Below are 25440 nucleotides of genomic sequence, written 5' to 3'. Positions count from 1 at the left end.
CTGATTTCGCCTCATGACACAGAGTGGAGGAATACAGGCAGAGAGTAAACGACCTCGCTCACGGCTGGAATAGCAGCGTAAGCGACTTTGTGCTACACCTTGGCAAAGGTATGAGTGGAGACAGATGCTGCATTACATCACACTGAAAGGGACACATTTTTCACTGTGTGTTAGAGGAGTCAAAAAGTCGAACTCTGTCAAATCTTAGAAGAATGAATGAGCAAAAACTCAAACTTTCTGACACCATACTGCGGAAAAATAAATAAATATCATTCATGGGACTGTGCAAAATGACTCACTAAACATAAAGCACGTATCTCAACTTATCACCTGGATAGAGCTGATGCAGCCTGAGTATTTATGTACGTGAGAGGAAAGTGAGACACCTAAAATACATACGAGTTAAAAAATAAATCAACACCATTGCAAACACTCATGATGCGTCACCGGTTGAGCACTTAAAACAGATGGGGGGGGGTGGGGGGGGCCGAGTTATTCTAAATATAAACATGGGCACATTTAAAACCCGAGATAAAAATACATTATGTTACAGTAGACATGTGGCACATTTAATGACATAAACTACAATTTCTTCCACTAATAGTCGGCTTTTCTTGAAGAGATAAATAACTCATAGTTCATTCAGTTGATATTCAGTTTTCAGTTTCATTACCACACTCTCTCCCCATGTCAGATCATCTACTTAAGACCCTCTACCGTATAATGAGCACAGCTGATGTGATATTTTCGTCACGCAAGCCGCTGAGGTGACACAGAGTGCTTGGAATGGTGATGATAAGAATAATGGTGACATTTTATTTCCTGCGTCTTTAAATATTTCCCGTAGGAATTACCCCGGGAATCCTGCCGAGTTAAAGGTCAGTGCGATAAACCGATCGAGGCGTGTTCTAGAAATAATCCAGGGAATATTAAAAGTCATGGAACATGCAAACTTTTCTTTTTGCATTTTATGACCAAATGACTCATCATAAACTTGACTCTAAAATCACTTGTTATCCATTTGGTGTTTGGTGACCCTCTTCATCCAGCAGTATAGCTGTGTTCTTTTTCAGATGTCACTTTTCATGACATAAGCATACATGTAGCCTCTCATATTTACAGTAAGACAATATACATAATAATAGAGATAAATAATAGGATTAGTGTAATACCACAATAAAATATTCAGGTATGTTTTGCCTAAGGTGGAAACTGATATGTGTCGTTTGGGAGTTAAACACAGGACACAGTGCAGTACTGTGCATTGTAGAAGTACAATGGTTTGCTTGATTATTCCGTGTGCAGTGATTTGATTCTTAGCAGAGGGAAGCAGAGACAGCCAAGTCTCAAACTATGAAATTATAAAATAATGAAACGTGTCAAAAGAAAACAGCGGATGTGATGAGAATCTGTCCCTGCCTGAAAAGCTTTACGAATAATCCATTTATACCACAAAACTTTGTTTGCCAAGTCAGGAAATGGCCATGCTGTTTTGATGAGACAAACATCCATAGAAATGCAGGATTTCTGCGGGGTGCTAATTTGTCATGCCCCGCCACAACATGCAGAATGTATAGGAGGCCATCCAATCTCCTGCTGGCTCTTGGGGGTCATTATGGTAGGGGGAAAAAAAAAATCACAACAATATAGAGCGTTAGAATGAGATGGATTCCTGCATTAAGTGGATGAGGCCCTCCCTGCTACAGGACTTGGGTTACACTACACTCTACTACACATATGGAGCTCTTTGTCCCATATTTCCTCAGCTTTTTCATGACAAAAACCCTTGCTGTGTCATCTGACAGCAACGTCCACTACCAGACCATGTCATTGGACCATGTGGCTGATCATGTCCCCTCGTCTTGCTGTGACATTGCTGTGGTCATTGTTGTTGTCATTCCACTGACCAGTGTTCCCAAAGAGCAGTCACATCACCACACATAGAAATCAGCTTCTTAGCAACCCCAGTTTAATGCTCTACGCGCTACTTCCTCTCGTCTGTATCGCGCTGCAGCACAATGTCTCCATCCTTCCTTCGTAAAAGTGAGCATGAGATGTCTAGCTGACACTGGACTCCTTGCTCCTGGGTTTCTGTGGACTCGACACTTTCCAAAGATAACATGGGCCAAAGATTTCCACTCACGGGCAGGCTGAGGCCCTGCTGAGGCAGCCCGCCTGATGGGGAACAGACCAAAAAGAGCTGGCTCAAGACATCTCCTCAGATCCACAGCACTGCACTATGATGTGACTTCAACTCAATCTATAGTTAGTTCATTCAGATGAGAGAAACACGGACCAACAGTGAGTGCATTAAATGCACCAGAGGTAGGATGCTCAGCTGATTTGAAAACATGTTATCAAATGCAAAGAATAATAAAGTTGTAAAATAAAAACGGCAAACAAATCAAGTGCATTTCCTATAAATCTTCACTAATGGCTCCTTTTGCTCATTAGCTTCCCATTTTATGGAGGCATGATTTATTGTCCTTTTCTATTATTCTGAGGTAAATTGAGATTTCCAGGAAAAGCATGTCTCTCAGTGAGGGCCTGGAAAGCCTGGCCTGGCGGTGTGCAGAGTCATACACCACATGACGTCTTAGCAGGGGAACATTCCTCCAACTCCTTTTCTCTCCCACGAAAACCATCTTTCTCAATTTAGAAATGGGGGGCATGAAAAGTGGTTTGGTGCAAAATAAGAAAAAAAAGATGAATACAAAATGAGGCCATAAAAAAAACCTGAGCTACGTGAAACGCCTCAGACTAAATAATAATGACCACTCTTTTTTCACAGAGTTTTTTCTATGTGATGAGAGCAGGTACTGTGATTCCAGTATAGCCATGCTTCCATCATCATACAGTTTGTTTTGGTACAGTACGGCGTGGTGTGCACTGTGCCCGATGGCTGGTCAGCGAGATACGTAAGCGTGACGTTGTACCGGTGCGCCAACGACGACATCTAACACAACGCAATAGACCCTGGCTATCTTGTCTCAACAAGACATCAAGTTTTGTATAAAAATAGACTGCAGGCATTGAGGAAACACCAGTTGCAAGGGAGTGACCCCTTTCAGCTGACTGTCATCCGTACTGTACATCACTCTGGTACCCCAAGGGAAGGGTACCATAAAAATGGATCGGTTTGGTTTTTTAATGGGAACACAAAAAAATATGTACCAAACCGTTCCACTGTGTGGAAATACACCATATGTGTAAAAGGTAATATTGGAAGGAGTTCAATATAAGTCGTTCCTCTTTAAAATATGTTCCTCCCAGCTATGCCCTACTAAACACCGCAGAGGACTGCAACGATGTTCTGGTTTCAGTATCCAGTGTTGCGTACAGGGGCTGCGATTGTCTGTTCTCCATAAATCACTCCACAGTGACAGGAGGTGGTCTTCTAGGCTAGTCAGCCCACCACCACTGGCTGACCTCGCGGGTGACAGCTTCCCTCGAGTGTCAACCCGAACAAAAAGGAGTGCAGCCAGCTCCCATAGCCGAAGCTACAGAGGTCTCACAGGCCCGCGCCCAACCAGCCCTTTCATCCTAAAGCATTTACAGGCTCAGCATCCAGAACACAGGCATCAAAGACAGAGGGAGTTTGTGAGCGGGAGAGAAAAAGGAGATACAGAGAGAGATAGAGAGAGAGAGTGAGCAAAGGGCACAGAAACGACCTCCCTGACCCTTAATATGTGTGGCGCTTATGTGTAGGAGGGTGTGGGATAATCCTGGTGAGTTGAGCAGTGGGGTCTCCAGGTGGCCCAGAGGGATAGCCAGCGTTAACCCCAGTTGACCCTGGCTCTCTGGTGTCAGAAGTAGATCTAGCTTGTCTAGGAAACAGGAACAATGTGGCATGTCCATCATGTCAGACAGCCACTGAACAAAGCCTATTTTGTTCATACAAATAAGCATTTTCATGCACATCATGGAAACCACATTACTACATTACTAATCCAAACCTTGTTTAAAAGACACATATTTGTGCACAGCGTTTGAATATGAAACATCATACGTGCCAACTCATAATCATGTCTGGACATTTCGATTCAATCTAGCATCAACAGTATTAGTTGATGCCAGGACTGAAATACTAGTTGTGTTTGTTTCAATAAACTTCAGACAAGCCTCAGCAGAAGTCGGTGTCTGGGTGTCGGGCTGAGTTTGAACACTTCCTCTAAATGCTGAGACAAAGAGGTCTCAGATGGCAAGTGTTGGTAGGTGAGCATCCAAAGGCAAGTGTCTAGTTTTACTTCTTTGAGATTATGTAAACACATGGTTGTGTCCGGGCATCCAGGTTACAAGAAAAGATGTGTTTTGACATTGACACGTTTCATTTGTACCAGGGAGGATCAGAAATAGGTTGTTATATGTTATTGTTTGTCATTGGCATGTTCTCTCTATGTGTGCATGGGTTCATTCCGGGTTCTCCGGTTTCCTCCCACAGTCCTAAAACATGCAATATGGGGATGGGGTAAATTGGACACTGTAAATTGAATGTAGGTGCGAGAGTGAGAGTGAATGGTTGAATGGTTGTTTGTGGCCCTGCGATGGACTGTCGCACTGTCCAGGGTGTACCCCGCCTAACGCCCTATGTCAGCTGAGATTGGCGCAGCACTCCCCCTGACCCTCATGTGGAGGATAAAGTGGTAGAAACTTGATGGATGGATGGATGTTTGTCACCGGTATTGTTTCTGCATGTCGTGTTGTGACTGAGTGATCACAACTTGCAGTAAGGCCTAGTCCCATTTCTCATCATTAACCACTACCCCCTTGCTACTTGGAATGGTAACATGAATTAAGATTCCATGTATCTGGGAAATATCTGATGCCCCTGAAAAGTATCAGGACACCCTACAGGTGAAATGGGATTGAGCCTAAACATTGGATTAGGTGTAAAAAAAAAAAAAAGACTGAATATTTTGTATATTATAATATATGTGTTCAACTGGCTTCTCTCCATGTTGAAGTTTCACAAGGAACAAAAGGTAGCACTCGTTGAAACGCTGTGTGCACCTTTCTATATGTTTGGTGGCGTGAGTCTACGAAAGCTTTCTGTGCGCATTTCCATTTTGTGAGCGCACATCTCACACAGTAAGATGATAGGGAGAGCATGCAAGTCTGCATGCCTAATGATCCATCAGGTGTCTGCGTGCTGTCATTAAATAATAAATGGCAGTATAGGAATAGGCAGAGTTAAGCCCTCGTTTTCTTTTAGTCTGTGACTCGATTCCAACACAGTTGCTCCTGCCACAGTCGAGCTGTGCTCAGCTGTAGGAGTGGAAAGTTAGGAAGGAGTGTGGAGCAATAATGCGGTTCATGATGACACATTACACTGAAGAAAATGCACACTTAATGCATTCTTTGCAATAAATGCCTGAATCTATTCAGGAAGTGGACCAAAATATATGATATCCTTGCCATATAAGGTCACAGTGGTCAACGGCATAAAGTCTGTGCATGGATTTTTCACTTCCTACCAAACGTAAGCCTATACTATAAAACGTCTGAATGAAAATGTAAAAATACCGTTTAAATTATTCAGACGCTGTTTAATGGATTATATTAACTTAATGTTAAATCATTTGACTGTGAAGCCACAATCATCACAGCTTCTTTAGTAATTGTACTTGCAATTTGGAGCAGATATTAAGCAGGAGTGTATTGATACTGTCAATTTCACAATATTGTTAGAGTCTCTATACCGTCATGGACTTGTGACAAAGGAATTAGTGACAGCTAATGGTGAGATTGTAACAAACAGAGGACTCCTCCACTCACGCCTCACTTTCCCAGACTTGTTAGGGAACTACAGGGGTCTTTGCAAACAAAGGACAATGTTGCTCTTCATTTGCATAGTAAGCTTCCACTTAAAAATGTGAAATCCACACCTTGGCTAATTTGTTTTTTTGGGGCAGCTGTAGAAAAAGCTGCCTCCGTAAAACAAGGCCCTTGCCTTAATTTACTTTTTTTTAATCTTCTATTCTTCTATTTTTAGTTGGTGGGTAGAAGCTTCCTATCCCAACCTCTGAGAAAAAAATTAAAATAGTATGATTATATAATGGCATAATGAGTTTTATTCCAGGTATGCCGTATATCATGTCCATCGCCTGCACTTAGAGCAGCAGCGTGCGCTAATGAAACCCAACACAGCCTCTGTTTGCTTTGTGTTGCACCCCACTAATACAAAAGGCATTCATCACAAAACAGGGAGAACAGCCTCTGATGTCATTCAATTCTGAGGTCCAGACACTGGGAGAGATTTGAACATTTTTTACATTTCCAAACACAGAGATTAAAGGCTTATGTACGGGCTTTTATCTTATAAACAAGAAGTCTAAGCAAAACATTTTAGAGCTTTGTGTGTTTAATGATCCTTAAGTGACCACTGAGAAAACCACCACACAACACACATGAATAGATCTGAATGGATCACAGCGATGTCTGACATGTCCATTGAAAGATGAGACTTAACGTTACACAGCTTTAACCACAACAATGATGTAAACATGGTTCTCTTTCCTCACAGCGTCAAGAAACATCACTTATGGTTTATACCAGCAGATATTTTCACTCCTCTTTATAACCTAGACTAAGCAAAAGCAGACAGTGTGTCTTTTCCTGTCACCACGGAGGACGGTTGAGTAAGCGGTTTGTTCGTATGCTATTTGAACGGAATTTATTAGTTGCCACAAAATTTGTCAATTTACTTTAGCGAATTTGAGAACATTCTCTACTTGCACTTCACTCGGCTCCATCACTGCCATTACACTTGCACGTGTGCGACACGCATTTCAACCGCATTACCCCTGAATCCTCTTGTAACCTGCAGTTCAGATGGAGCCATCCCAACTGCCCAACATGCCTGAACTGATTAAGGAGGCTCTTGGGCTAAAATGCACACAAGGCATTGGGGCCCTCTTCTCTTTTTTTCTCTATCTATGGCTCTTTTCTTCTACTTAAAAGAATGTAACAAAGGTTGTCCAATCTTCTCCTGCTAAGGCCTCGCTGAGTGGTCCCCTCAAGAGCCATGGGTGGGCTGCAAGAGGAGATTCTCCTGGTGCTTGAGTTCTTTATTTGAGCCGGGCTCTCCAGTCACCCAGCAAGGCCTGGAATGGATGTAAGGGGATCAAGTATGTCAGCGTCGGTTGTGGGCTTAATCAAAAGCAAAGTGAGAGCACTGTGGTTACTTGTGTCATTCTGACTGCATAAAATGCACTTTCAGCCGGATGAAAACATAGATTATTCATCACACGTTGGCCAGAAACCTTCTTTTGTGATTCTTTAGGATAAGCTGTAAAATATTGACCTCTTACTTTTAAACACATTTTATAAATCTCTCCCTCTTCTCAATGTTTAGTGTACAAAGGATAAAAAACAAATGACTTACTGTGAGGTTGACAGTGAAAAGGACATTGTGTTTCATAAATGAATCTACTTGATAAATACAGTATTACTCATCCCGCTTCTGGCCTGTGCTCGAGCTTACGTCAGCTCTAAAAATAGCTGTTTCTTGGCCTTGAACGTGTTTGAAGCTGATAAAAAAAGAAACACCTGATCGTCTAGCTAATAACAATATGGTTTACAATATCCATAATAGCAGTGTATCACGTCTCTGGGTGGTTACACTGTTGTGAACCAGAACACACGTGGATGGCGCTCAAATCATTCACACATCAACACAAAATGCCACATGCTCTCTACTGTTGCCAAACGGCTCTTGACGAACATGCCTCGAGTTTCTGTTGGTACCCGGCCAGTCACCACAATAAAATGTGAAACATGGTAAGTCGCAGGTGTTCGACGGCTGCGGCACCATGCGAACTCATAAAGACAAAAAGCCACAGTTCACCTGATACAATAAAAACATGAAATATGTAAGTCTCCTCTGTCTGCATCATTATATCTGCAGAGGGCATGAAAAAGCTAATAAGTCAGAGGTATCGTCGCCCTGATGACAGCTACATATGAGGGCTAAAAAAAAAAATTATTGTACAAAAGGGCCACTCGCATCCCTCTGGACCAAACTAGGTCACGTCAGTCTTTAGTTTTCCAGCTGATGTCAACCTCGAAGACTAAATCAATCTCTGTACATATGAATGTGACAAAAATCCAATAAATTATTCTTCAAAACAAAACCGCAATCGTAAATGATTCAAAGCCAGCCAGCTGTGGTAACACTACATGGTCCAAGGTGAGAGAAAGAAATAACAGAATGTTGGGTGAGTGACAGGTTCTGTAATGACAAACAGAGAAAGTGCAAACCTTACAAAGACACAGACAAACAAAGCTGTGAGATGGTGGGATGCTGAGCTAAAGGTCAGGATTTATTTTTCTTCTTATTGTTAGTAGTAGTACTATTTCAGCTAATAATGGTACCCGATGTATTCCTGCTCTTATTGTACAACCATAAGCCCCAAAATAATAACTCAAAGATGATGAATTACTCCATTTTGGAAACTGCTGCGGGATCACAGACAGGTGTTTAAGAGATGCACATTTAGTGGAGCTTGACGTGCATAAAACACAGAAATGGAAGCAGATGAACTAGTAGAGCGGGGGCTTCTCAAATAATTAAATACAAAACGCATATTATAACTGGTTAAAAATCAAAATCTGATTATAGAAGAAAATGGTTGTTCAGTTGAAACTGTTTATTATTGATACCTGATTTGAGAAAAGGGCTCGGTAAACTAGAGGGCCATTTAGTCTGATCATGTACTCCATTTGCATTCACTTCAATTCATCTGTCAGTATTGTGTAAAACAATTCAGAGAAGGGCAACAAGTTTTGCACGTCCGCTTTTCTTTCCCCCTCAAGGACACAGATGGAAGGCAAACACCAAGGCAGCTCAAACCTCAGCTCTAAACCGTCACAGACCCCCTGTGTAAACAGTCAAAAACACAATGCACGACAGACAAATAAATATTGGTCTGAACGAACGCAAACACAGATTCCTTCCAAAGCAGTCAGCTGTTTAAAGTATGTGGCTACTTAGGTTGAACCACCTGTCCACTTGCACAAGACACGTCCCCAGTCTCAGAGCAGTGATAAACCCCAGAGCCGTCTGGTTCACATAGAATCCACTCTTAGTTTCCCATCTCATATGTCATGATATGACACTTTGAAGAGCTATATTTTGTCACGAGCAGCCAATAAAAGGATCCCTTATACCAATATTTAACTCATGACCAAATGTTCTGTTTGTATTGTTTGGTTTTTTTTCCCTGACACTATAAAAAGAACAAAGCAACATTATTTATGACACTGATGCTCAATAATCAGGTTACAGAATCCTGGGTTGTCCAGACAAAAACAGTTGTGTCCCCCCGGTCAGGCCGCATGCTCACTCTTCTCACTCTCCGTCTTATAAACACACAGAGGGGGAAAGAAAATACTCGGCTCTTGGGTGAAAATGTAGACAGCTCTCTTCTTTTCTGACGTGCTGAGGGGTCCTGCAACTGGAAACAGATGGCTACATAATAATGTGCATGCCTTTGCATGTGAGTGTGAGCATGTGCGTCTACAAATTGATGGTAGTTGTCCACAAACTTGTGCAGTATGTGAAGCAAATAAGTGCAAACAATTAGCTGTAATCCTACCACACAACGGAAAACACGCTGGGCTGCAGTTGTGAGGAGACAGGAAACAAAGTGAAGGGGTAACAGTGTGCTGTACTGTTGCCCATAAATGCAGCATGAGCCTGAGCTTTTCTGATAAAGTCTCTCTGCGTGGGGTTGTTGGGCTCATGCCTAAACATTAAGCACACGTTACAAAAACAGAGTGCTCCAAAGGTGTGAGGCGAGTGACACCATCACGCCTTCCTGTGATGTAGTTCTGCTATCAGCTGTGACAAGAAAATGCTTTCTTACTCACACTGAGATGTTTGCTGCTGCAGATTTCGCCTCTGCGCCGCACTGTTGTTTAGTTTGGCCTCAGCGGGTGAGTCTAAGTCCATGATCCCATTTTGGAATCTCTTTGAGGTAAGTGAAGGAGATGAGAGACCAGGCCACTCGATCTTCCCCCCGCGTCTCACAGGTGCCACATGACATGAGTGTTTTGAGTTATTCCCCACTTGCATTCATATTGAGATATGTGATTTGCACATACGCAAACAAGGATTAAGGACAGAGGTTAAATGTTCCTTTTTATTACCTTGATATTAATGCTGTAAATCAATGAATTCAATTTGAACATTTTCCCAAACTCTATGGACCCTGGATATTATCAACTCTCTTGGCACTTTAAAAAACAATAGTCTACATTTCTACTTTATCTGTTTTGTAACTGGAATTGTTTTCATGCGTGCTAACAAAAGTGCAAATGGCTTAGTGTAGATTTGGCAGAGTGTTTGGAAAGACTGTGGTTGGGAGCACTGCGACCCGCACGAGATGTTATCTTAAATCTGAAAGTGCTGACATCCCGCACAGACACATATACATGATAATGCACTGATGAAGATAAACATGCATTGAAAACGCACACACACACACACACATTCTCCCGGTAACGCGCCAGGAGTTTATCTTCCAACGTGGACGATCGCGGAGAATTTACTGCTCGTCGTCTCCCAGCAACCACACTTGTCAACCTGAAGATCAAAACCATCAATTTGCCAAAATTATAGCATTAAAGAGCAACATAAGTGAACAGCACCGACACAATCATGAATCCTGCCCTGAGCCTGGATTATAAGAGGTTGTAAAAGGCAGGTAATCTTCTAACAATGTGTCACTTCTGATTACAGCTGCCACTCTGAAGCTCACTGCTCTTAAAGAGGAGCAGATTTCAACTTTAAAGTGCCCTTTTTTATTATTATTATTCATTAACGATCATACTATATATTTATATAAACCAGTAAATAAAGATATGTTTAATGAGCGGGACATCAATGAAGCTCAAGATGAAGTAGAACTTTCTGGATTGCAGTGAGATTCACCACATCAAGATGTTAGTTTGGCATTACAAAAATGCCACTGCTTTCTCAAGGAGCGGCCTCTGACTGTATTTCTCTGTGAACTCTACAAAGGCTTCCTCGGATGCTTTGCTTTTCACAAGCGGCTGATAATTGCATGTGACATTTGTTAATTCTTAACTTGCTATCCCCAGTTTTAACATTCTGCAGCCCACACTGTCTCTCTCCCTGTCTTCAGAACCATCACATCACGCAACACGGGCGACCTCAAAAACTAAACGACACATATAAAGGCGACCTACTGTACTTATAGACAACACTAAAATGAGCACAGGGCTGCTTTAATCATCAGGCCCTTCTTACCACAGTCAGTCCACCAACAACAACAACAGCTCAGCAGAAGGCTGTGTGGCCAATGCTGACACGCAGGGAGGGACAAGTTGAGTTTATTTTCTGTATCCCAGGGCTGGTCAAAAGAACTGTGTAGGTTATTTAGATGTGTTAGTTATGATTGCCAGGTCTAATGTAGAGCCTTGTGTGCTTGAAATGTGCTTGAAAACTAACGACAATGTAGTCTGGATTAGGTCTTTCTGTGGCTCAAGAAACATGTACACATCCAAATTAAAGCCATGTGATGAGTAAATCTGGGGGGGAAAAAATGGTGTCATTAAAGATTAAATACACACCAAGGATTTCCCACACAAAAATGTACTTAATGCCACAGATTACATACAGGACTTTAACCAGCTCATCACTTATAATCAAGAAGAAGGGAATAATAAAATGTGTTACCAGGAGTGAGCTCATTTAGTAGTGAGGACAATTGTGAGATTTTATTTAACTCCACAGCACTGCACATGTTAAGTCGGTCTGAGGCTAAAACGAAAGCGGCCCTCTTATTTTTATGCTTGTCAGACTTTAACAAAAGGAGAATTTATGACAAGATTTATAAAGCGGGAGAAAATCACAGCGTTGAAGCCAATCCGATGCCTCTGTCCATTTTTTTTGCTGTTGAATAACATCTCTCATTACACAAAGACACAAAAAGTATGTCAGTAACGGAAATGCTCAATCCCTTAATACATAGCAAGTGATTTGTCTTTTTTATCTCCTGTGAGGAGCAGGAAAATTACACAGTAATTCTTCACTCACGGGAGGGAAAGAAGTCACAGGAACAGTGACCAGAACAGTGGCAGTCACTAGACTATGAAAACTAGATAATGGCAACAGGTGGCTGTGAACTTAAAGGGGGGGGGGGGGGTCATCATCCACTTAGAGAGGAGCAGCACGTCTGTCTGCACCCCCTCAGGATGCACTAAGCTAAGCCCTGCGCCAGCATGAGGAGAAAATAAAGTGGAAGCAGTTCAAAGAGTGCATGGACAAGGTTCAGCCAAATATTCACACTATTTACAACCATGTTCAGCACGTGACTCAGGCAAAAACTGACTGGAAAAGTATTTTTGTTATAAAACCAGGAAGCATCGTCTATCATTATATCAACAACGGAACAACGGGTATTTAGCAATGTTTGACAAAAAAAAAACCACCACATGGTTTATACATGGTACCTTTAAAACTGTAGTGTATATAAATATAAAGAAATATCTGTTACATTTAAACCATTGTCACATGAGTTCACACAATGCTGATTAAGCAGCTCCACCTGATTCTCTCTATAGCTCTCAGGATGTTGTGTCTTCCAGCTCCAGGCAACAGCAACATTGCTCTCGTAAAGTGAGGCGGCCCGATGCCAACATGGCATTTTCGCCAGACCTCACCTCAGCCTGCTCTTACGAGCCTTCTCCTGACATGCGGACGGCACCTTTAATAAAGTGAAGTTTTCAAACCTTTCCATTACACTTCCCTGCATTAACAGAAGGAGTCAGAGACAGCTCTCAGCTCACCGTGACTTCATTCAAATAAAAAATGTCTGGGCGTTTGGTCAGCTTCCACTGAACAAGAGAAAAATTACCAAATTTAAAATCAGACTATTTACAACTTAATAGCTTTTCCAGGCATTGGGATATTTTTACACTGGGAGCCTGTAGAGTAGGCACCGCGTGTCTCTGTGTGAGAATGTGTGCTTCTCTACGTTCTGCCACCAGCAACGTTAGTGGCCTTCAGTTTCCAATGGCCTTGTGTTCACGTCTTACATTGTAAATGCATTCAAACAGAGTTACAAAATAATTAACCCCCTTTTTTATCAGGTGAACTGTTCTCAGAAAGATGTGAAAAAGGAAAACCTTAAACAAACATCCTCAGTTTAACCAAAAGCCAACTGCCCCTGATAAGCACATTGTGTGTGTGTGTGTGTGTGTGTGTGTGTGTGTGTGTGTGTGTGCACAGGACACGTGCGTGCGTGTCTGCATATGTTTTTCCTCAGCTCTTTGTGCTCGTTCCCTCACATTAGACAAAGACAACAGGAGGCCCAATAAAACAAAGTGACAAAACACAGTAAGTCATAAAAAGCTTTTACCAAGTGCTCTGTGCCAGCACTCTGAAAACTGAGCGCTGTTCAAATGCCATCATTTCTCACTCAAATTAAGTTTCTATTTCCCAAAAGTTGCCACTGTGCACTGTGCAAGCTAAACAAGGACATTAGTAAGAAAATTCACCGGTTATGGAGCTAATTAAAGCCCATTCCGCGCTGATGACCGGCCAAGGAAGACAAATTGACCAAAAAGGGGACGTGACAGATGTACAGTTAAGATCACGGCACAGCTGATTACTCACCAATGCAGGCGTGAACTCTGACCGATAGCTGTGTTCGAAGAATAATACTGTGCTTCTTGCCTCTCCTGTGAAGGAGAAAAAAGACAAATGGAGAAAAAGGGAAGTGTTAGTGCGGACATTAGGACTACTGTGATTATTTCAACTGGTATTTGTGTGCGTTTGTGTGTGTAGAGGGGTTGTGTGCACACACAGACAAACACAGTGTGCAGACACAGTGTGCAGACAAAGGGAATTTAGCAGAATGGCTACATTGAAAAGGTGCAAAATGATCTTCAAGGTAAATTCCTTTTTAACAAATGATAACTTTCAGGCTTATCCACACCCTTCAATATTTGCAATGTGAGTACAAAAGGGAAATGGTTTTGGAGCAGATTAGGGGAAAACAAGGAATGGAAGCAAGTCAGGGGTCAGCTCCGCCCCCCCTGTGTTAATGTAGAGATACACCGAGACCCGATCACCATCCTGTCAACTGCTTACAATGTCTGAATGACAATCCCATACAAAGAAGGCAACAATGCATCAGTTCTTTTCAATTGTGAGAGTGAATGTGAGAAGAGTGTAGTTTGTGGTCACACAAAGGCTACTTTCCCCACTCAGAAAGCCAGAGTCTAATGTGTATTAAGTCTGAAGCCCGTAAAATGTGCTATTTCAGAGGATGAAGCAAATCGTGTAAGCAAATCCCAGGAAAAGACCAAAACCAACAATGCATTAGTGGGTATTTACATAAGTAGGATAGTGAATGTGGCGCTGACTCAAAACTAACTACATTTCTGTGTTCTCAGTATAGAAAGAACACTTCTTTTTTTTTTACTCCAAGAGTGTGGTCCACTGATGTTTTAACTGGCAAATTATGGATATGGATATTTTAATTTTAACTTGTTTGTTTTTTTATACTACAGTGACCTTGAGAGCTCTGAAAAGTGATTCTACATAAAATGTATTATTAATAGGCACAAATAATGGCTGATTTTAGTTGTTGTGTTAATGTGACAGATAACACACATTCACATCAAGCCGTCACTGTTTTGTTTACAAATGGAATTACAGAAGCCACCGCATAAGATGAATTATGAGAGTAAGAAGTATTAAAGAAATAGTAATTGACACAGCTTGGGAGGACAAGAGGACAGCAGGTAGAGTTGCACAACACCCCTCCTCTATATACAGCTCCCTGACAAATGAACTTTTATGTTTCCTGCACAAAGGCTGAGTGATTGTTCAGACTGGCACAGCTCCAGCGGCGGTCTGTCGCTGTCAGCCACAATCAGACTGCAACTGGTCTGAGACAGAGAGAGGAGAATCAGCAGAGGAGGCGGATCATATACTGCTGTGCCTCCCCGTAAACAAGCAGACAGACAGACAGACAGGCACACTGACATCTCTCGTGCCCCCCAACCAGTCTGTGGCATGCTCACTCCTTATCAAATATAATATCCTGAAACAAGCAGAGGTGACACAGGAGCAACATCTGTCAGCACGAGCGTTCACCGGTGAGTCGGCAAACGGGAACTTAATCCTCTGTGATGCTGATGAGGCAAAGGGGTAACCAGAGCCATTTTGTCACGAACGTCTGCTTTCTCTCTGCCCTGCTGTAACAGTATCCCCGTGCTTAAACAAGACCTGAGGCTACGCAGGCCAACATGCTCATTATCAAATTAAACAAACGTGCATGGAATATAAGTGAGCCCCCCCCCCCCGCACCAATTAAACAGAAAAACTGAAGTCTCAAACAGAAAGGGGTTGGTGGGGGGGTTTGTTACAGAAATAATCAGAACTGTAGAGAATGTGGGCCAAATAACAAATTGGCTGCATGTTGGGATATAATAGCAGCTGAATTCCTCGGTCTCATTTTTGGTCTTGTGTTCTTCTGTGCCAGAATGTTTACGTTTCTCGGTGGTATTGTATAATCAACTTAAACCAAACTTCTACTCATTCTGAATTATCATCTAAAACATCATGCTTCGGGACAATATTTATCTTGCTACCATTTGAATAACCGTGATTATTTTTTCATAACTGAAAAAATACATTGCACCATCACCCTAAAACACATTTCTTATTACTTGCGTCGTACTCCGTGACCGTAAGCCAAAGCGACTGGTCAAATTAGAGTGCTTTTAATGAAAGGGAGCGAGAGATTAAATGAAAACATATGGCTAATATTATTCATCCCGTACAAGAAAAGAGGGAATGGATAATAAAACGTTTCTCAATATAGTAAATCTGATATTCATCACCATCACTCTGCCCAGCAATCATTGCATATAGGAATAGTTAAAAACTGCCTTGCATGCCAAATACATACCCCACATAAATGTGTTGTACAGCAGCCTTGTTAAAATACGGTCTCATAATACGCTGCAGCGACCGGACCAGTGCGGAGGCCTGCCAGCTCCATCTCTCTATGACTTTATCTAAGGCAGCATTATTAGCCACGTTTAAGAAACAACACAACATGTGTACCCACAGAAATCTAACAACATAGTTGGAATACAGTAAAACCCAGTTTTTGCCCTCGGAGAGGCAAAAAGGCCCACGCAGAGGTGTAGTGACTCAGCATTTCTTGGTGACACCCCTTCACCCCCACACAGGAGATTCCTGCATCGGTGTGTGTATAAGCATGGTTATTGCTTAAGTGGGCCAGGTGGGGTAAAGAGGCAATAAAATGAAGCTTATACCATCTGCTGGGTCAGTGTCCCTCTGTGTGGCAGCTTCACTAACCATTGACAAGGTAACGCACACTCAAAACCAAATACACATACACACTGAACAATCGTGGAGCTGTTCCATTCTGTTAATAATACCCTTAAACTGCTCTGCAAACACAGAGAGCAACTGGTGTATTATTTCCTCCCTTGAAGTTTAAGCTGAACTGTTTTTGACAATTTCTCTGGTTCTTTTCACAAGCGCTTTTTTTTCCCCCCTCTCTCCTCAAATGAAAATCTCGTGTGCTGTGAGCCTACGACGCGATGTCCAAGTGGGTCAGAAAAAAAGTGAAAATAACGAAAGCGGAGCCGTCCCTGCGAGAGATGAAAGGACACGTTGGGAAACGCTGAATAGATGAGGAGCAACGGAGCAACAACGGTTCGGTTTCTATATATATTGCTCACAGTGAAATATCGAAAAGTGTCACACGCTGAACAAACCGCGGAGCCAATAACAGCACGTCATCAGTCACTGCCTCAAGACGAGCCAGAAGATATGTCCTTCATCATCTGTCAATCAAGCGTCACGCACACGCCACGCGCACGTTCAACATCAGCTCTCCCTAAAATGGTCCAACAGGCTCCTGCTTTTCAATCCACATAATCCACAAAAATATTCCAAGGGTTATACATGTCTGTAAACACATGTCAGGCCGTATGATCCCGACCATGCTCCCCATTCTCCATCTTGATTCAAGGCTACAAATGCAGTGTGTGTGGGATCTATCACAGGTAGAACCCTGAATGACATACCAACGACTAAGAAAAAGAAAGTGTGCAGATATGTAAGAGTGTGGTCAGTTTATGACTTAAAGTGAGACTGTTGCAAAGATGGGATGAGGGATTTATGAGTCACAATCTCCTATAGCTGAGCTTCATAACATGGTGTGGAAGTGATTATGGACCTTAAGCTCCCGTGACATGGATATCTCCTGGCTCTGCAGCACTCTGTCTGAGGATCATACTTTAATCTGATTGTAAAGACACAAGGTATGACACAGGCGCCTCAGGAATGCAACCTGTCATTAATATCAATTACAGACGGATTCATTGGCCGGTGATCAGGAGAGTCCAGACACCCCTGCAGTATATGATTGTGGTGCCGTTCTGAGATTGAAACAAAAACAATGACTGCAGCTTGTTAACTGGACTTAGTGGAGCGGAGTTATTTTTACATTTTGCAGGACACATGTGTTGGAGTTGGACACCGCTATTGACAGATCTCCTGCATTAAAAGGGAAACAAAAAGGAACGGATAAAGGTGAAATGCCTCAGCAGAACTTTTACAAGGTGAATAATCATCAAATCAACAACACCGAGCTTTGGGCTCGAGCACATCAGCACCATAAAAAGCTAGCGAGCAGAACTAACCTATTTTTAAAAAAAATAATTGGCTGACCACCTTCACCCCCAGCCTCCTCAGACAACACTGTGTGGGTTTAATGACACACATCCATACCACCCTCTGCCAGCTGGCACAACACGGGCCCTGGCAGGCTCGCTCTTCGACGAGAGAAGAAGTGGACCACTTTAACCTCACAGCTCTCAATAGCCTCCCCTAAGCTCCAAACAATTTCAGATGGAAAGGACAGCTCTCACAACGTCCAATAGAAACACCAAGCCAGAGCACAGCTTATGAATTCCAAGTTAGACAAATAAATCCATACAAGTTTGTGGTCCAGCCAACCAGGAACATTCATGCCAACCTTTGGTTTGTGATCATCTAAAGTGGGCAGCACATGAATGATACATCAACATCCTCCATGGTACATGAAAAAACATATGGAGTCGATAAAGGCAGTGGCCAAAGAAAGTGTCTGAAACTAAAAATGAAACTAACACAATTAGAAACCGTTCTCTTCTACATCCAGACCCAGGAGCCACGTCAAGACAAAGCCTCGTGTTACTGGGAAACAACAGAGCTAAATTAGAAGCGGAGGGATGTGTATATTAGAGTGTGTGTGTACAACTGTAGTCGCCACCTCTAATGAGGTGACATTCAATAGAGATAAGGGCCGATTACTCGTGAGTTGTGTCTACACTTCATGAGTGGTTAAGATGACATCACTGATGCCGCTCAGACAGGGACGCCAGGTATGTGGGTGCAAAGGACGAGTGTCAGCGACAAAAAAGGGCACAAATATAACTGATAATAAACATGATGAAACTCTGGCGACACAGTATATGAGCTCATCAACAAGACATACAAAACGTTTTACACGGCGACATACTAAAATCAATTAATAATAGTCCAATGACGTTGTTTTGGCATTCAGTGACTCTTTCATTGTGAACAAGTGATGACAGTATTCAATATAGGACTTAATCTTTCTCCTCTGAAGGCTTTTGAAATGGAAACTCCCGGAGGTGGAGTAAAGTTCGTTCCCTCGGCTCCTTCAACAGATCAACCACGTCCTGAAAAATACTTTTGGGCAGGACTGCTAAATCACCCAAGGCCTGGACAAAAGGGATTATTTCAGTAATTCATCCTGGAATGAAACGCATATCAATATGATTCAAATCACTGTAATGGAATCAAATTAGGCAAATTGATATAACAAGCAGGATATTAAAACCTATGTCTACGGCCAAGGATATGAAGAGGTTTCCCTCTTAACTCGAATTTATGTCCTGAAAAAGTAGTATCGGGTTGTTATGATAGTGTCTGACTGTTTTTAAAAGCCAAATTGTTCCCATCAACTTTCAAGTCACTTAATACGGTTTCATGTCTGGTCCACTGCATCTGGTTTGACCACAACAATGTGAACGATCTATTCCTGGACAACCAGAGTTGAACAAGCATCCACCTTACTCAACATTACTCAACATTAGGTGTTTTCTATCACAGCTGCTCTCGATCCTTGGAAGAGCCACTTGACCAACATTTTCTAAAACAAAAATCACTTGACCCTTTACAAAAGGTCAAAGAAATGATCGTCAGTGTTTTCCACGGAAAAAAATTCACTGTATTTGTTACACAAAAAAAAAAAATAACAACGTAGAAATCGATGTGTGCATGTCTGCGTAAAATTGGTAAGTGATGATGATTCCCAGCTAACAGAACGTTCTGGGAAAGTTACCTTTTGGTTGTGGGAACATTCCCTGAAGGTTCCCCCCTAGGTTCTCCTGTGGTTGTTTTTGGTTGCACATTTGGTTCCCAGAACGTTACTTTGTCACAACCTTTAGAGAACGTTCACTAAAGGTTCCCCTAACGCTACTTTTATACATCCTTTATAGAACGTTCTTTTGGTCGCCAGAATGTTCCCCTAATGTTAATTTGTCACAACCTTCATACATTAACATGACAGCATTCATTATATAGAACTAATATTATTTCTAATTGTGCACATTAGTCGGCACACTTGATGTCAAAAATAGAAAATAAAGTCCAATGTTTCTCATATAGTAGCACGTGAAGGATTGACATTCACGCATATTCAGTAGCAGTTTCCACCCTTGGCTTTACACACCAAGATTTCCCTCGACTCCCTGAATTTTTTTGACATTACAGACATTTTTTGTGTACCAACTTTTCTGAAAATGGGGTTTGTAGGAGAATCTTTTTTTGTTTTCAACTTTTCACTGTGTTGTGCATACGCTGTCATTGGCTTTCTAATTTCTGTGACAGTGAATGCAACACAAGAGACAGAGGTAGCAGAGTTCTTACCCTCCTTCCTCCTGAAATCCCTCCAGTTCATCCCTCTGCTCCGCCAGAGTTGACTCCAAGTCCAGATAACTTCCATTGTGAGACAGCTGAAGGGCACAGTCATCAGGCTAAAAAGTGAGAAGACACAATTAAACATTTATCAGTAATAAATGCTCTGAAAATCATATCATTAACACTCCACCCGTAAATAGTGTTTTTCAGGTTTACTCTGCACAGGTTCTGTTATCTCCTGTCAGTGCTGTACAATGACAAGGTCTGCAGGGAGGTTGGAGAGAAGGGATTCAGATTTGGAGCAGCTTGGACATCTGGTGCCTCTCGTCTCCCCTGCTCTCCTCGTCTGTTAAACTATCATCGCACATGATGATTTTTCAGACGCAGCTGAATGAATTGTTTCATTTGGACAAGTTGTCATCCACTGACTCAACTCAAGGAGATGAAGAATGAGTCTGACTTCACTTGTTTGGTTGACCTCCAAATTGAGACATATTAACCCATTTATATTCAAAGTCTGTCAGCTCTGCAGAACAGAACTTGTCCTGAAAAATATTCTGTGCATTAAATAAGACAAATTATGGTCTGATGCAGTGCAGTACAATCCCTAAAATGGGTCCTGATTGCTTCGATCTGTTCAGCCACCTATTATGGTAATACAGCACCCGCAGACTCCAACAACATGCAGATTTACGGGATTAGGCAAATTGGACACTCTAAATTGACCGTAGGTGTGTGAGTGTGAATGCTTGTTTGTCTCTATGTAACCCTGGGATGGACTGGCACCCTGTCCAGGGTGTGCCGCACCTCAGCCGGGATTGGCACCAGCGCCCCCTGCGACCCTCATGTGGAGGATTAAGCGATAGAAGATGAATGAATGAATGGACGAAGCAAAACAAAGCTGGTTAGGACAACTCTTCCCCTCTCTCTCAAATGTCTTTATAATTCTGAGATGTCTGTCTTTGTTTGCCTTACAACAGAGGATTACTGGTAATAAAACAAGCCGAGTTTTGATTTTAGGGACCTCCATCTTCATTTTGAGAGGACATTCAAGGTCGTTGTTTGTGTTCCTCCAGCGAGGCAGACTGAGAGGTAAGAAATAAAGTCAGGTAGACAGAGCAGAAGCCACACAAATAGCTGCACTGTACACAGACGAAGAGGGGAAGCAAGTGCTTCCCCAGATTACGGGGCAGATTTTAGACTGACAGGAAATGCAGGCATAAGAACCAAACTCAGACCCACCAAAATAATGAGTGTGAGACAGTAACGCGGCAATCAAAATCATACATGATGACCACATGCTCAGCCACCACATAAGCCGTGAGACACAGCCAGCCTCACGGAGAAAGATATTTTCATGTCCTGAATAAAAATGCTTTTAATTTATGAACAATGGGACTTCTGTTTCAGTTAGGTTCATTGTTTTCATTCAAGTCCTCTTGTAGCTTTACAGCCTGTATCACAACCTGAAATAAACAAAACTTTGGGCTGAATTTTGCAGTGGAAACCAGTAATTAGCTAGCTGTGAAACCATGAAATGCAGTTTCTCACACAAAGTTTTAAATCTAAAACACAAAGCAAGAAATACAGAAAAACCTTAGTGATCCATGGAAGTCGGCCTATTAATCCATTCCCATCTGTATGTATCCATCTACTTAGATGTGTGTTACTTCATCCATCCTTTTCCTGGTGTCATTATATAATGAACCTGGATTACTAATTACAAGTTCTTGCCATGTATAAACAGGGCAGGCTGATGCCCTTAATCCAGGAACAGTGCCACCAGATTACCAGAAGCAGAGGCTTGTTTAGCTGTCCCGCGCCCAGGACTTGAACCCAAGGTGGCTCGTTGATGGCCAAGTCCAGAGAAGCAACCACAAGTGCTCTAGTCACACACTGAGTCTGGCCGCTCCCTTCAACCACCATACTGTGGTCCACTGACCAGGGAGGCAGTTAGGGCAAGACTAAAAATAAACACCATGCAATTTCCAATTTAAAACTGCTATCTCACTCCAAGTGTCTTTGTCTTTCACAGAGGAAGATGTGGAATGAAAATGCACAGGCTGCCTGCAAACTGTGAAGCTCATATTAACACGATAACAACAAAAACTATGCCATATGCATGTTTCATGTAAGTGTTAAACCCGTGTTAGTCAACTGTAGACATTTCTTCTGTAAACAATACATCAAGGAAATACAGTAAACCACTTTTAAAGCATGTTTTTTGTTTTGTTTTGTTTTTTTTAAAAGAAAAAAGGTGAGGGCAGTATTTATGGGGCTTCTCTGCCATGTGATTTAATACGCATCAAACCTCACTTGATGCATAAAAGAGAAAGCCACGACAGTAATCTAAAATCCTGTGAAGTATGCAGATGATGAGTCAGTCAACTGATGCTGCATTCTTCTGGAAGGCTGAGACAACCCACCGAAAACACAGAGACCGGCAAAACCTCAACGCTGCATAACAATGTGTAAAAGAATTCAAAGGAGCTCTGACAGGCATGAAGGAGGAACCTGTATTTTACAGCATTTAACATAACATCTCATTATGAGACTCTGTAATTTCTTAAGAAAAAATGTAGAAAAACAACCGGCCCGAAATTGAAATTGGTAAAGTGAGAGTCCATTCTCCAAGACTTAGTCACATTTTCCCTCTCTTGTATTCTGATTTGTAAATTGGTGCAAGACACAGGCTGCAAAGCACTGACAGAGAAGAACACATGTCAGAGAAGGAACACTGGTCTATTTACAAAAACATAGACTAGGAGCAACTCAGACTGTTTTGTTTTTTTCTGCACATCTGCACATTGTTGTATTCATGAAAAAATCAAACAGCTGTGTCAGGAGGTAGTGAGTGACGAGTCATACTGTACTCTCAGTAGTAACAGAAAAGCATGTTTGGAGATGACATGATGATTTTGATGATTATTACAAAACAGGAGCTTATATTATGAAAATAATACTTTTAATGTTGTAATGGTGTCCTGTCCCGCTCATCATCTGACAATTTCAGCAAAAATAGAACACTGGCATTCAGTGGAATTCCCTGGTTCACCGGCGTGAGTAAAGATATATATACAATATAGAATAATTTAGAGTTATTTTAAGGCAAATTCAAAATTTCATGTTCAAAGCCACTTTTTTACATGCAATAAATTCCATTTGTTTCAATTGTGATTGTGATTTGTTTCCATAATTGAGCAGCCCTAGTAGAAGTGAGTGAAGTTTTTAGTTTTTAGAATATTTAGGAATCTTGGTAAAAAAGACTGTATATAAAATAATCGTAGTCTTCCGGTTTGAAAATAGAGTTGTTCTGATTCCGATACCAGTATCGGAAATGCCTCCGATACTGCCGAAAATATGGGCATCGGTATCGGCGAGTACTGGAGTCCATGCACCGATCTGATACCACGTAATTTATTAGAGCTCCGTTGGCTCTGACACGGTTCTTCTTCGCCGCTCTTGAAACTTGAAATCTTGAAGTTGCGCTGTGCTGTTTTAGAGGTGTGAAGAAGAACTGATCACCCGACACCTGCAGACAAGGAGCTACCGATACCCACGGCACAAGTATCGGAATCGGTATCGGGAGGGAAAAAATGGTATCGGAACATCTCTATTTGAAAAGCCAGGGAAGTAGAACAAAAGTAGGAGTTAGCCACCAGGAGGCAACTCTGCTAGTTTCAAAAAGAACTCCACAGGAATGGAAAGTCTATGGAGTTAATGGTCTCAGTTGCTCATTTCAGCACTTCTTCAATAGAACATGATGTTACTTTTGTAAATTATGTTCCAATTTAGAGGAAAGCGGATGATGAAGCACAGCACAGGTGGACACCAGTGTGGCTCACAGCGGGTATCGTCCAATAGATGCCTGGTTGCTATGAACTTCCAGTTTCAAAAGTGACATGGCATCATTGAAATCACAAATCTCAAGGTTTGTTTTGCAACTGGAACACTACACCTCTTTTTATATAGTCTTTGTACACATTCCATTCCATGTGGACATTGACACTGTCATTAATAATCCTATTATATGATAAAAGTATGACTATTATCAGTACAGTAACTTAAGTACTAAAAAAAACAACTTACTGATCTCTGTTTTCTATTTAAAAAAAATAAAAATGATTGTCTCCCATCTGTAAGGTCTCTTTCTTACTATGAAAGGGCCCTTGAGATAATGGAAGTTGTGATTTAAGGCAATAAAACAATGATGAATAGTGATATCAGAGTGCTTCTGCGGCACAAAACACACACGTTTAAAACTATCGTAAGAGCCTGTGATGCTAAATCTAAGTTAAGGTACTATCCTCCCATGTATGACAGAAGTGAACACTGACATGCACACATGCACAGATTTCCCCTCTGGAGACTGCAGACTGAAACTGACAGGACCAGCCCAGAAACAACATATGCTAGCTGTTTTGACTCCCTCGGCACCATGTGTTGGCTGCGTGCTATTTATACCAGATTGATCTGCACCATAGAGACGGAGGCTCCAAGACAACAGGTTTGATGTCAAAGGTCTTTTACAAGGTTACACCAAAAGGACACACCAACTGCAAACCTTCCAGGTGAATCTGAGACCTCACATGTGCTGAAATGTGGGGGGGGACACACACTCCTGTCATCCACCTATTATTTTATCTTTGAAAAGAACAAGAGCTTCATTTTGGGCAAACAAGTATGCCCATGGGACCAAATCTCACCAAAACCGGGTCCTGCAGAACTCCAAACTGGTACTTGCTCTGTGTCTAGTTTGTGGTCCAGCGCCAACTGGTCTCTGCTAAACTGAGACCAGTTGACTGCACAGAGCACATCAGGTCTTTGTTTGTGTTTTTAATTCTGCCCGCTTCCCTCTCATGTCTCAAATAGTGGAAAGCATTCCCATCCCGTCCTGCTGGTCCGGCTGAGTGGGCTGCTGAATGAGAGCCAGGCTTGTGGTGATCCACAGCATCCTGAGGCTTTCATGACTTATCTTACCAACTCTACTCAAACAAGATGGAGCACCATTGATCTGGTGGAGTGAAGGAAGACTTACATTAACTTTCTATTTACCCAACTTCCTACCCAGACGAAGATGAATGGTTAATAAAAAAAAGAAAAAAAAAGAAGAAGAGCCCCTTTGTTTTGTCTAAAGGACAGTGAAAGAGCCCTTTTGGAAATGTGTTTAGTTGAACATTATCTAATCAAGAGGAACCAAAACGGCATTTCTCATGTAATCCTTCAGATGCCTCCAGAAGGAAAAAGAAGGGCTTTAAATGTACAATAATTGTCAGTGGCTGTCACTGAGCAAACTGCAGGGTGATTACACCAAACCAAATAGGAGCATTCAGTTATTTTGAGCTGTGCAGTTGTGGATCTTAGAATGGCCAACTTTTGCAACCCCAACAATATGCAGTTTTTTTTCCCTCAAAGAGAAAACGAGGACAGACGTG

General features: G+C 41.9%; 1 protein-coding gene across 5 annotated transcripts in view; it reads right to left on the bottom strand.

The window, feature by feature from the left end:
* fhod3b (formin homology 2 domain containing 3b) overlaps positions 1-25440 on the bottom strand; it is a 93323-nt gene that overhangs the window by 66308 nt on the left and 1575 nt on the right. For all 5 annotated transcript variants that reach the window (XM_058646671.1, XM_058646669.1, XM_058646670.1 and 2 more), the window contains exons 2-3: positions 20015-20121; positions 13643-13707 (exon numbers count right to left, since the gene is read on the bottom strand). In XM_058646671.1, coding sequence (XP_058502654.1) covers positions 13643-13707; positions 20015-20121 — 172 coding nt within the window. The remainder of the gene's footprint in view (positions 1-13642; positions 13708-20014; positions 20122-25440) is intronic.

This window comes from Solea solea, chromosome 13 (assembly GCF_958295425.1).
Source record: "Solea solea chromosome 13, fSolSol10.1, whole genome shotgun sequence".
Classification (NCBI taxonomy): Eukaryota; Metazoa; Chordata; class Actinopteri; order Pleuronectiformes; family Soleidae; genus Solea; species Solea solea.
The sequence above is the reverse complement of the archived record's forward strand: the minus strand, read 5'-3'. Positions and strand labels throughout refer to the sequence as shown.